Raw genomic sequence first — 14,226 nt, 5'->3', positions numbered from 1 at the left:
GCACGTCACACTAGCGAGCAGCTCTTTTTTTTTTCATCTGTGCCAAAATGACTACGCGACTCTGCCGAATCCTACAAGTATCACCGATAAAGAAAATAAAACTGGAGAAGGAGGTGCGTACGTCAAAGCGGGCGTGTCTCGGTGGAGGTGAAAACGGGGGTTGATCGCGAAATCTTCAAAATAAGTGATTAAAAATTGCTCAAACATCCACGAATGGTAAATAGTCACAGTTTTATAAAGCGCTTCTCCATCTTCTAGGCCCGGGGCGTCAAACTCATCTCCACAGAGGGCCACATCAACAAAATGATCGCTCTCAAAAACAGAAAAATAATATAATAAATGCAACTATTTTTTGTATATTTACTTATTCAAATTACAAATATTGCATATGGATTTGCATAGATATAAAAAAAAATGTCTGTGTAACTGTGTATCTCCTGATAAACTGATATTTTAAGACAGTCATACCTTTAATTTATTTTGTCGCGGGCCACATAACATGACCTGGCGGGCCACATTTTGCCCGCGGGCCTTGAGTTTGACACATGTGTTCTAGGCACTTCTAGACACTGGGGGCGACTTAAGGGTCACTGGATCTGAACGCTAACAACTGACACTCGAAAAACAGCTTTAAAATGGGGAAAATGGGAAGAAACACCTCCATTTTTGTAGAATTGGTCTGATTTAAAGCCCGTTTTGGAATGTGGAAACACATTTGTTCGTATTTTGTGAAAGCCTTAGAGTACGGTGCTCTGGGAAAAGTGGTGCAAACAGTTTGAACATAAAAAGCAGCACAGTGGGGCCCTTTGTGGCAGGGAGAGGGACAGTGGCGCCCTCTTCACCCCTCACGCTCAGATTTGTGGGAGCAGACACTCCAGCGTAATCTACTGATGCCTTCTTCCTGTTTTTACCAGAAAGAGTTGTGAATTTGGACTTTGAAAATGGCGCAGATGGACCGTTTTAAAAGCCCACACACAATAACACCTGTTCTGTATTACGCAGACAGCTGGCTTCTGGGTAAGTGGAAAATCATAGTCAGTGAAGAACATCTGTGTAGCTTTAGCCGACGCCGATGAGCAGAGAAGTTCCCACCTGTCTTTGAAGGCCTTTTCTGCCATTTCACGAGCAGCTTGTCGGACGTCCTCTGGCACCGCGTCCTTCTCGACCTGAGAAACCTGGAACACCTTATGTCCGGCGTCGAGACGGTACGGGCCGCCTTTACCGCCGAGGCCGGCTGTGTCTCTGCCCCCTGCGCACAAACACGAGCTCTAAGTGGTTTGTCAAAGCGATGTCATGATGCTAACGTTTACGCTATTTTCTGATTTATGTTCTAATGTTGTTTCCTCATCACAAACAGACCTGGAGTTGTAGATTTTGGCTGAGTTCTTCTCTCAAACTGAAAACACTCTGTTCCACGTTGTGATGTCATCATGTGGTGATACAGGAAGTGCTCCGCTGTGTTTTTAAACTTCATACACCTTCATTTCTAGAATCATTTGGATCATTTCTAGCCCTGGAATTGCCAATTTCTACTGAACTAAAGGTAAAAAAAAAAGCTGCTAACTTGAAAACTACCACTTCATGACATCACAAGGTGGCACAGAGCTCTGGACTAATATGTGTGAATGAAACAAAACACAACTCCAGGTCTGTTTTTGATGCGTTAACAGCGTTATAACACGGCTTAAACCTCACAAGAGTCACTTTTGCGTAATATAGGACCTTTAAACTTGATTTTGACACTAAAACTGGGATTACACTGTGCAATATTTCTCATATTATGAACCTCATGACGGGCAGGGACGTGGACACCTTTGTAACCCCCGCTGTCTTTTCATATTTGCACGTTTAAACTCCCAAAACATCCTAAAAGTACATTAGCAAACCGTTAGCAGAGTTAACTTCAGCACTGCTTCGTTTAGCGTTGGAGGCTTTCATCACCAAACATGTCTGACATCCCCGCGTCCACGCCAGCAGAGGTCACGTGTCCGTCCTGAGCAGGTGACCGCGGCCCCTGACCCCCTGGACGCTGCACTGGACTGACGCACGGAGGAGCTGAAATCCAACGTGCGGCTAAAATTGCACAGTGTGACTTGATACTCTGATCTCACAATGATAAAAATGAATGTAATTAATGTAACTTTCAACACTTAACACTATAATTTGGTAAGTTTGGTTGTTTTAGTTCTAATAAACCTCAGGATAATATTAAAAAACGTCATTTATTAGTGTCAGAACAAGTTCACATGAGCTCGTATCGATCATCAACCGTCTCATGAGGACACTGTACGTTCATAACAGATTGCGTTGCTAAGTTTGCGGTTCGTTACCTGTGCCGCCGGCCCATTGGTTCCCCCCAACGTGAGGCGCGTTCAACGGATCGACTTTCCCGTGTTTGGGGGCAGTGACGTCCATGCCGCTGTCTCTCTGAACAGTGATCTGAAATACATAAATACAGATGAATGAATACGACTGGTAAATAGTCCGATTTTTATATAGTCGTAAAGTGATTCAGAGCGGTTTACATCGAGGAATCAACGAACAGGAGCTGGGATCGCACCGCCAAACTGTACGCCGTTGACGCTTCTCGTAAATTGTTAGATGTTTACAATGTATTTTTGGCTCTTTTTCGAACGGGATACAAAAATGTAACAGCGAAAATATGATGTAACTGATGAAAATATGAAAAAAATAAACTCATATCACACGTTTGGACTTATCTACACACTGCAGGAGGCTCTCAAATACGGCCACTGACCCCACCTTAACCACTGACCCCACCTTAACGGTCACACACAGAGGGACGAGCGGGGCCTCCTCGTCAGAGCTACAGGGGCGGTTCTAAAGACGGGCTCGTTTGGTTAGTTTCACGGGTGCCTCTTTATATAGTGTCCATAAAGTCTCTGTACCATTTTATATTTAATTACAGATAAAAACTAGGCTTAACCAACCACATTTTTTACTTTAAATGTTTTTTTTTCCTCCAAAATCACAGAAATATCTCACACATACATACTTGTCACATACAACTGTGCACAGGTGTTAAATAAAAATAAAAAAAATCCTCAAAACGCCTAAAATTGAGCTTTGTAAGAGTTAGCCTAGCCTCACTTTTAGCCTGCGTTAGCTCCACTCTAGCAGCTGTCGCTCTGATTGGTCGAAGCTGATCACGCGGTGCACGTTTCCATCGTCACACGTTGGGGCGGAGCTAGTTTAAGACCAGATCAGTACTTAACGTGTAAAGTTATACTAGAAACAGTGCTCAGGTGTTTACAGCAGCCTGAATATCCCTCTACTCTACTTTTTTTCATATATATAGCAGCAAAATTACGACAGAGTATAAGGGTCAGTTAAAAAAAATTAATTATGCAGGTGCTACGAGAATAAAGTTGTAATTTTATGAGAATATCAGCTGCTGTGCGTGAATGAGTGACCAGTGCGTTATGAAGAATTTGGAGCATTTTGTTCAGATATACCATTTTCTTCCAAATCTGTGAGGTTCCTTCGACTAAACAAACTCAAATACTGGCAGTGTCCCTTCAAAGTACTTATACTGATGATAGTGCAGTGATGGTGGACTAAAAGACACAGTATTTCATCCTGCGTAAACCCCAGTTGAAAGTTTATCTGAACAAAATGCTCCAAATTCTCCATAACGTACAACGCACTGGTCACTCATTCACGCACAGCACCGTATATTCCTCATAAAATTACGACTTTATTCTCGTAGTACAATGACATTACTCTCAGAAAATTACGACTTTTTCAGGCTTCGACTTTATTCTCGTAAAAATTACATCTTTAATGTCAAAACGTTACGACTTTATTCTCGTAGCGCCCGCATCATTTATTCCACTGAGGCCAATGAGGTACTTTTGAATGTCTGTTTTTACAAGTTAGATTAAAACACTTCAGTCTTTTAGTCACATAAATGTTGTCAAATATTAGAGTCAGTAATATCTAAGCCCAGGGACATCCACTGCCGAGGGGCCCCAGACACACATTCTGCGTAGGGCCCCCTGAAAGTTAGGACCGGCCCTGGACCAGACTAAAAAAACCAAAAAAAAACACCTCTTCTCCCTGGCATCTGGTTGTCGCTAGGCAGGATATCTTGGTTTTATTGTTTTACAAATACTGAAGTTTTAAAAAATAAAATACTCAACTAAAAGTAAAAGTATCACATGAAAAAAACTACTCAAGTAAAAGTCCAGTATATTATTTTTGTTCACATTTTAGCTGTAGTGAATGAAGTACTCAGTTTTGGTACTTACGTAAAAAGTACAGACACTAAAGTAAAAAGAAAAGGAAAAAACTCAAGTAAAAGTAAAAGTATCTCATCACAAAAACTACTTAAGTAAAAGTCTATTACACATTTTAGCAGTGGTACTTAAGTAAAAGTACAGGTACAAAGGTAAAAAACAAAACGAAAAAAAAACAACACACAACTCAAGTAAAAGTAAAAGTATCACATGAAAAAAACTACTCAAGTAAAAGTCCAGTACATTATTTTTGTTCACATTTTACCTGTAGTTTTGGTACTTAAGTAAAAGTACAAATACAGATGTTTTAAAAAAAATAATAATAAAATACTCAAGTAAAAGTAAAAGTATCTCATCACAAAATCTACTTAAGTAAAAGTCTATTACACATTTTAGCAGTGGGGGAAGAAGTACTCAGTTTTGGTACTTAAGTAAAAGTACAGACACCGAAATAAAAACGAAAAATACTCAAGTAAAAGTATAAATATCACATGAAACAACGTAATGTATAAAGTTTTTGGTTCACATTTCAACAGTGGTGGATGAACTTACTTAATGTACGTCTGTTTTTGTTTATTTTTGTTTGCGTGAAGTACTTTTAAGTCGTATTTTAAACGAGCGACGTAAATAAAACAAGACTCGACATCAGTGAAACCAGCACGACGCCATTTTTAGTTCATTTTTTTCCAGATCTATTCGACAAACTCAGCCTCGCTTCTCGCTCACATCTTGTCCGAGTCCAGCTGTGTTGGCCGCGGACTCCGAGCGGAAATCTCTTTTGGCCTCCCTCGCATGACAACGAGCGATTCTACCGGCGGGAAGGGGGGAGGGGCTTTTAAAGGATTCCCGCACGGCTAATTTAAAACGTCCCATTCGCCGAAGCTGATGAGCACGTACGCGTTCTGTCTTCGCATTACTGTGCCGTGACTAAGGCTCCCAAGCGGGGGGTCGCGGGGGGCCGTCTGTGTCACGCCGCGTCCCGATACATCAGGCCGCCGTTGACCCCCGGTGACGGGAGCGAGGCCGGTGGCATAGCTGCGGGTCGAGGTAAAAGGGTCAGCGCTTTTTGAACCGTCGACGTCACCTTTCACGAGCTGACTTGCGCTCTCTCGTTACGCCCCGATGCAAATGCCTGGGACGTTTAGGGAGCAGCGGGGGGCGCGCCTGGCGAAAAGGGGGTTAACTTTAGCGACTGTCCCTTAGAGCTGTGCGTTTAAATGACATTCTTGGTGTTGTGGTACAGTTTGGTGTTTGTTTAATCCCTCAGTCGTCCAGGTATGAGACGTAGAAACAATAAAAATTCAATTCTGTCACTGGATAAAAAGTTGTAGCCGCGTCCAAACGGCTTTTTCGGTTCTGAACGAGCGAGAAAATGTAGCGTTAAAGGGCTTAAAGTGCGCAAAACTGACAATTGTGAGCGTTAAGTCGTGTTACTTTCTCAAAAAAGTAAAAGTACAGGTACAAAGGTAAAAAAAACAACAAACAAACAAAAAAAACACATAACTCAAGTAAAAGTAAAAGTATCACATGAAAAAAACTACTTAAGTACAAGTTGAGTACATGATTTTTGTTCACATTTTACCTGTAGTTTTGGTACTTAAGTAAAAGTACAAATACAGATGTTTTTTAAAAAATAATAATAAAATACTCAAGTAAAAGTAAAAGTATCACATGAAAAAAACTACTTGAAAGTCCAGTACATGATTTTTGTTCACATTTTAGCAGTAGTGAATGAAGTACTCAACTTAAGTAAAAGTACAGACACTATAGTAAAAAAAAAAAAATACTCAAGTAAAAGTAAAAGTATCTCATCACAAAAACTACTTAAGCAAAAGTCTATTACACATTTTAGCAGTGGGGGAAGAAGTACTCAGTTTTGGTACTTAAGTAAAAGTACAGGTACCAAGGTTAAAAAAAAAAAAAAACTCAAGTAAAAGTAAATGTATCACATGAAAAAAAACTACTTAAGTAAAAGTATCCTGTGTCCTGTTTAGTTCATTGTGTAGAGTGTTACTTTCTCAAAAAAACAGACCTGGAGTTGTGTTTTGTTTCATTCCCACATGTATGAGTAACGCTTTCTACTTTCCCAACGCTCAAAATGCTCCGTTCCACCTTGTGATGTCACGAAGTGGTAGTTTTCAAGTGAACAGCTCCTTTTTTTTTACCTTTAGTTCAGTAAAAATTGGCAATTCCAGATTAGCCGAAATGATCCAAATGATTCCAGTGAAGGCTAGCGCAGTTTAAAAACACAGTGGAGCACTTCCTGTATCACCGCATGATGACATCTGATGACATCACGAGGTGGAACAGAGCGTTTTCGGCCTAAATGTGCAGGGTTTTGTGTTAAATGTTTGTAAATGAAACAAAAAAACAAACTGTGATGAGGAAACAACATTAAAACACAGATCAGAACGTAGCGAGATATTGGCCCTGTTAGCGGTTAAGCTATCGTGTTTCTGTCACGCTAACGCCGGTGACAAACACACACTTCATCTCTGCGCTCGGTCATGTCCAGTAAAAGTGTGAGTAAGGGTCTAATATTAGGTTTTAGGTGAAATAGCGACCGGCTCGTTCTCTTCTCTTACACGTTCAGAGCTGGTGTGTGTTTCTTCAGCGTAAGTGTGTGTCATGTGTGTGTCATGTGTGTGTTATGTGTGTGTTATGTGTGTGTCATGTGCCCCGTTCAGTCCTCTGGCGTCAGGATGGCTTGTCTTACCTACTCACTTAACACTTAACCAGAAAATACACGCTAATAGTTGTGGTAGTAACAGTTTAAGTACTCAGGTTTGGTGCTTCAGTAAAAGTACACGGAAGAAAAAAATTAAAAAAAAAGGTCACTGAGGTACTTTTAAATGTCTGTTTTTACAAGTTAGATTAAAACATTTCAGTCTTTTAGTCACATAAATGTCGTCAAATATTAGAGTCACTAATATCTAAGCCCAGGGACATCCACTGCCGAGGGGCCCCAGACACACATTCTGCGTAGGGCCCCCTGAAAGTTAGGACCGGCCCTGGACCAGACTAAAAAAAACAAACAAAAAAAAAACACCTCTTCTCCCTGGCATCTGGTTGTCGCTAGGCAGGATATCTTGGTTTTATTGTTTTACAAATACTGAAGTTTAAAAAAATAAAATACTCAAGTAAAAGTAAAAGTATCACATGAAAAAACTACTTAAGTAAAAGTCCAGTACATGATTTTTGTTCACATTTTAGCTGTAGTGAATGAAGTACTCAGTTTTGGTACTTACGTAAAAAGTACAGACACTAAAGTAAAAAGAAAAGGAAAATACTCAAGTAAAAGTATCTCATCACAAAAACTACTTAAGTAAAAGTCTATTACACATTTTAGAAGTGTGGAAGAAGTACTCAGTTTTGATACTTAAACAAAAGGACAGATACTAAGGTAAAAAAAAAAAGTAAAAGTAAAAGTATCACTTGAAATAATGTACTTAAGTAAAAGTCCAGTACATGATTTTTGTTGAAGAAGTACTCAGTTTTAGTACTTAAGTAAAAGTACAGATATTAAAGTTAAAAAAAAGAAAAAAAAACTCAAGTAAAAGTAAAAGTATCACATGAAAGTCGAGTACAAGATTTTTGTTCACATTTTACCTGTAGTTTTGGTACTTAAGTAAAAGTACAAATACCGATGTTTTAAAAAATAATAATAATAAAATACTCAAGTAAAAGTAAAAGTATCACTTGAAATAATGTACTTAAGTAAAAGTCCAGTACATGATTTTGGTTCACATTTTAACAGTAGTGGATGAAGTACAGATATCAAGGTAAAAAAAAAAACTCTAGTAAACGTAACATCTGAAAAAAACTACTTAAGTAAAAGTATTAAAGTATCTGTTAATGTACTGTAAAAAGTAGAAGTATTTTTCAGATTTTGAGTCGTATAAATCTTCAAATGTGCTGATTTTGATACAAATTTGAGCTGATTTTGCTCAACAGAAACAACTGAATCAATCATTTCTTTTCCAGCTGTTTTTATTTTTTTTGTATATTTTCATTTTGCTCAAAGTACAAACGTGTTAAAAATAAACCCTCAGCCTTTTCAGCTCAAACTATCAGAAAAATACTCTTATTACTTTTGAGTCCAGTTCAAAAACGTACAGATACTGCTCTCAAATGTAGTGAAGTAAAAGTAAAACAAATCCACTTTAAAATGTACTTAAGCAAAGCGCAGATACCTCAAATGTACACGTAAGTACTGCATTTTCGAAGTCGATTACATTTGGGAGATTTATTCAGCAGTAACACATAATATAAATGTTATTTCTGAAGCCGCAGAACTAGAAGCCGCGTTGTATTGTAGTAACTCATGAAAAGGGGGTCCACGGGGAATACTTCATCTTTATGACTGTGAGAATCTGCGTGCGTTTGAGCGTTTCAATCGAACCCGTGTCTCATGTGCACTCCACACCCTTCTCTCGGGATTAATAGCGCCATAAATTTGCGATTCTGGCTGTAAGTCGACGGCAGATGTGTGAGTTAAGAGCGAAGGCCTCGACGAGTGTGAACTTCAGGGTGTGTGTGTGTGTGTGTGTGTGTCCGTGAATCAATACAAGCCTGTGCAAGAGTACCTACATATTTGCAGCTATAAAGGAGAAAATACTGCTAACCTGAACCCTAACCCTACTCCAGAATACTGCCTGTACTTTGATCGTCCAGTAAATGAAACGAGAACGACATATTTGCGGCTCAATATTTATCGTGACTAAAATTTCTTTGCAATAACGGGAAGATTTTTGTCATGTTGTTAATGTTTTATACAGAGAGGTCAGTGTCGTTTTATTTTCTTAACGCGTATTTCTGTAAGAATTAAAATCTCTGTATAAGCCTCTATGACACATGTGTCAAACTCAAGGCCCAGGGGCCAAATGCGGCCCGTTGTGTCATTTTATGCGGCCCGCGACAAGGTAAATTTAAAAGAAAGACTGTCTTAAAATGTCGGTTTATCAGGAATTACACAGACATATTTTTTATATATTCGCAAATTTGAGATGAACCTTTTTGCTGATGTGGCCCTTTAATTGAGTTTGACACCCCTGCTCTATAATAACGATCGACTAAAGATGAGCCTTTTTGATTGGCTGACTAAAAAGGGGGCGTGGCAAATGCGCTCAAAACTATTACACGTGTCGATATATTTGACGCAAACTGCACTCACAAGACAACAACCACAGACTGTTTATGGAAATGGGCGTAGCTAACCTGCTAGCTGCCGCGTTCCAAACAGGAAGTGATCATGTGCGCGCTTCTGGCTCCATTGACTTGTCATTTTGGTCTTAAATGTTCGTATTAACCCTCTACATGATCCTGGGGTTTTTATTTCACTATTGTGTCTATAAATCAAGATATGAACAATAAAAACGGACAAATCAGGCGCCTTCTTTCCCCGAGGTCAGTCCCGCTCTAGTGTTAGCAACAGGTTTGATTGACAGTGTTGCCAAGTTTGGGAAGGGGCGTTACCTTCAACAGCCTCGCTCCTGATTGGGTCTTTGGTTGCTATGATACTCAGTCGGAATTCCAAATATGGAACTCAGGATTTGCTCTATAGTTTGTTTGTTTTTTTAACTCCAGTACCTGTACTTTTACTTAAGTAGATTTTATCACATGAAACTTTGACTTTTACTTGAGTATTTTTTTACTCTAGTATCTATACTTTTATTTAAATTGATTTTTTCAGGTAATACTTTTACTTGAGTTTTGTTTTTTTTTTTAGTTTTTTTTTACTCCAGTATCTGTACTTTTACTTAAATAGATTTTTCCAGGTAATACTTTAGTTTTGTTTTTTTTTACTTCAGTAGTTTTTTTTGTTTTGTTTTTTGTTTTTACTCCAGTATCTCTACTTTTACTTCAACAACAAAATGAAGTCCTCCTTCCACCGCAGCTTAAATCCGTCTTCATGTTTTATTAAGGTGTGGTTATTATAAAACTCAGCCCACATATCTTGCCTCTGTTTATTGTGTCTCCAGTACTTTCTGCACAGATGTAGACGCTGATGTACTCGGGGCTTCGGGCTGAAACGTGCCGTGGCCCGTTCTGCTCATCCATCATCGGCTCCATGTGAAATCTCTCCATTACAGACCTGCTGACATGATCACGACCCACTCACAAAGACACATGTGAACACCACGCATCACTCTTCCCTAATGAGACGTAGATATCTCCCCTCTCATGCTACGTTCATCTGCCAGCTCTCTCCACTAGGGGGGGCTATGGAAATGTTTACTGTATTTGCAAGGTTTTGTTTTATACATTTCAAGTTTATTTCTTTAGCGCGTTTAAAACCACTTGAGCTGAACAAAGAGCTTCACATAAAAGTCAAAACAAAAACAAATACAGAATAACACGACACACAAGAAACGAACAATAAAACGCTAAGATATCCTGCGTAGCTAAAGTTAGACGCCGCGGAAAAGAGGAGGGTTTTCAGACGAGTCCATAAACTGTGTAAAGAAGTCGACTAAGTGAGTGTGACGTCGCCCATGCATCGACGCTAGCAGTTATAGCGGCCAATTTGGAGCGGAGTTTAATATATGGAATTCTGACTGCGGGTATCATAGCAACCAAAGAGCCAATCCGGAGCGAGGCTGTTGAAGGTAACGCCCCTTCCCGCCTACACTGCTGCTTTAGCAGGGAGCGGACGCTTAGCAACGCTGTCAATCAAACCTGTTGCTAACGTAAGCAGGAGCGACCTCAGGAAAAGAAGGCGCCTGATTTGTCTGTTTTTAATGTTCATATCTTGATTTACAAACACAAAAGTGAAATAAAAACCCCAGGATCACGTAGAGCAGGTTAATACGAACATTTAAGACCAAAATGACAAGAGTCGATGGAGCCGGAAGCGCGCACATGATCACTTCCTGTTTGGAACGCGGCGGCTAGCAGGTTAGCTACGCCCATTTCCATAAACAGTCTGTGGTTGTTGCCTTGTGAGTGCAGTTTGCGTCCAATACATCGACACGTGTAATAGTTTTGAGCGCATTTGCCACGCCCCCTTTTTAATCAACCAATCGAAAGGGCTCATCTTTAGTCGACCGTTATTATAGAGGCTTATACGGAGATTTTAATTCTTACAGAAATATGCATAAACAAAATAAAAGGATTAAAACAAGGCTAAAACTATGAATTTTATATCATCGCACAAATTAAATCAGGTATAAGTTTTGTAAAAAGTCCCATTCGCTGCAGGGAATAACAACAACAACTGGTCTTAAAAACTAAGATTTTTTGTTTGTTTTATTAATGAAAAATTGCGTTGTTTCATTTTTGTAGCTTGGATTAAAAAAATACGCAAGAGATTTTATGAAAGAAGGTGAATATAAAGACAGTAAAGTAAGGCTAAAGCGAGCACAGCGGCGCAGTTGTGTAAAAGTTCCATACAGTTAGCGGAGCATATAGGAGGCCTTGTGGGACGGGGGTGTTATATATGTTTTATACAGAGGGGTCAGTGTTGTTTGCGGCGAGCTAACACAGAGCACAGGGCGCCTCTGTCTCAGTTTGACCTGCAGTGCACTCGAGGAGCCCCATCAAAGAAGACCTGACTACTGAGGAATCTAGGTCAGAAAAAACACTGTATGATTTGCAGGTGTGCAGGTGTGTAGCGCGGGGGGAAAACGCACAAATATTAACTTTGCCCAGAGCCGACGCACTGCTCAAGAAATGTACACCGTCGCTTTTTATATTTACAAACCAGGAAATTAAAATTATGTCTAAAACGAATGAAAAATAGTGATCACTTCCTGTTTGGAACGTGGCGCTAGCAGGTTAGCAATGTTAGCAATCCATTTATATTTACAGTTTGTGGTCGCGATAACACATTTTAAAGTTGGATTTATCGCTGAAGTAAATATATGCGATAAACGACAATAGTGAAACTCATTTACGACGCAAAAAAGAGCAGATTTAAACCATAAAAACTAGTCTAAATGTACGATATTGTTCAAAATCACGAGCGGCAAGAAAAAAACGAAAGCAGAATGAAACCGTTTAGTCGTTAGTTTGTGTCAGAAAAGTTATTTATTCAAACTTTTACGGCTTAAATCTGATCATGTAGTGAAAAAATAACCCAAAAAACATCCCAGTTTGACTTTTTTCTGCGACAATGTTGAGTTTTCCCGTCTTTAGATGCTCTGATAAGACGCCCTGATAACACGTCCTCTCTGGAAGGTTAATCTGAAGAATTTGTCCGATTGTGCGGTTCATGTGGGTGAAAGTAACAACAGCGTCTCAGTGCCCGGCGCAAAAGTCAAACCTCTTACATCACCGTCTCAGGCCCGCTCTGTTCACAGTCTCAGAACAGTCCTGGGTCATCAAACGTGGGCCTGGAAATGTAGATTTTCCGCCCGGTTTGTTACAGTCCAAATACCACTGACAGTACGACGATGGTGAGGCGATGCTGACACCTTGTGGTCTGTATCTGCACTACCGTCGGTTATGTCATGGAAATACTCAAAGGGAGGGTGCGCAGACTGGGTTTTTACGGGTTAAAGTCAATCACAGTTGAGCGTGAGTTTCCAGAGCCTTAACCTGTACATAAAGGACACAAACAAATGATTATTTTTGTTCTCAGCGTGTGGCAGTGGTGGAAGAAGTACTCCAGTTTGTTAAGTAAAAGTACAGATACCAGGGTAAAAAACATAAAATAAAAGTAAAAGTATAACATGAAAAAATCTACTCTAAAAGAATTAAAGTACCTATTAAAAATGTACATAAAGAGTAAAAAGTAAAAGGATTTTGCAGATATTCTGACGTCTTATAAAGATTCAAATGTGGTGATTTTGTTCAACAGAAACAATTGAATCGATATTTTTTTTCTGTTTTTATTTGTATATTTTTGTTTTGCTCAAATTATAAAAGTGTTAAAAATAAACCTTCAGCATTTTCAGCAGGTCTAACACAGTAATACAAATACTTTTACTTTTCAGGCCTAAAAAGTAGTGGAGTAGAAAGTACAGATACTGCTCTCAAATGTACTCAAGTAAAATTAAAAAGTATCCGTTGTAAAATGTACTTAAGTGAAGTACAGATACTGCTCTCAAATGTAGTCAGTGCTGGAAGAAGTACTCAGTTTTGTTACTCAAGTAAAAGTACAAATACAGGAGCAAAAAAGTAATCAAGTAAAAGTATGAAAGCACCTCTTTAAAAAGTACTTACAGACTAAAAAGTAAAAGTATTTCACGCTGATTTTGAGTTTTATAAAGCTTGAAATGTGGTGATTTTGATAAAGATTTGAGCTGAATTTTTTTGTTCAACAGAAACAACCGAATCAATCATTTTTTTTCTGTTTTTATTTGTGTATTTTTGTTGGAACGTGTTAAAAATAAACCCTCAGCCTTTTCAGCAGCTCTCAAACTATCACAAAAATACTTTAACTTTCCAGTCCTGTTCAGAAATGTAGTGGAGTAGAAAGTACAGATACTGCTCCACATTAAAAGTATCCAAATTAAAACGTTCTTAAGTAAAGTACAGGTTAAATTTAGGCAGTACTTTACTAGTATTACTTCATTACATTCCACTGTTGGTCTATGGACAAGCCTCAGGTGAAGCTCAGAACCTCCAGACGTCACTCCCTGAGCTACAGAGGCTGCACTAGCACTGACTCAGGGTTTGTCTTTACGTCGTGACCGTTGAAATCAGAGAGAGTCTTTTTAAGTTAATGTGAATGTTTATTTCCAACTAGTTTTAGTCGTGGGAACTGGCATCAGAAACTCATGTGAGGCTCATTCTGCTCCCTGATTGGACGATCATTTTGAGAACCAAAACATCAAACGACAACAACAACAACACGGCCATCATGTACAGTGTTTATGTAATTAAGGATAAATCTGCATCACAGCTGTTATCAGTAAAAGCAATATTTGATTTGAACATGTTTACCTCGGGAAAAGGCCGTGTTTATGAAAGTAGAAATAAATGTTCTAAATAGTAGAGATGCAACGATCCAGATGTTTCAGTT

General features: G+C 39.1%; 1 protein-coding gene across 1 annotated transcript in view; it reads right to left on the bottom strand.

Moving 5' to 3' along the window:
- Positions 1-14,226, bottom strand: part of vwa8 (von Willebrand factor A domain containing 8) — an 87,588-nt gene that overhangs the window by 17,753 nt on the left and 55,609 nt on the right. Inside the window, exons 38-39 of the mRNA XM_033986804.2 lie at positions 2,331-2,439; positions 1,093-1,249 (exon numbers count right to left, since the gene is read on the bottom strand). Coding sequence (XP_033842695.1) covers positions 1,093-1,249; positions 2,331-2,439 — 266 coding nt within the window. The remainder of the gene's footprint in view (positions 1-1,092; positions 1,250-2,330; positions 2,440-14,226) is intronic.

The sequence above is a fragment of the Periophthalmus magnuspinnatus genome, chromosome 21, assembly GCF_009829125.3.
Source record: "Periophthalmus magnuspinnatus isolate fPerMag1 chromosome 21, fPerMag1.2.pri, whole genome shotgun sequence".
Classification (NCBI taxonomy): domain Eukaryota; kingdom Metazoa; phylum Chordata; class Actinopteri; order Gobiiformes; family Gobiidae; genus Periophthalmus; species Periophthalmus magnuspinnatus.
The sequence above is the reverse complement of the archived record's forward strand: the minus strand, read 5'-3'. Positions and strand labels throughout refer to the sequence as shown.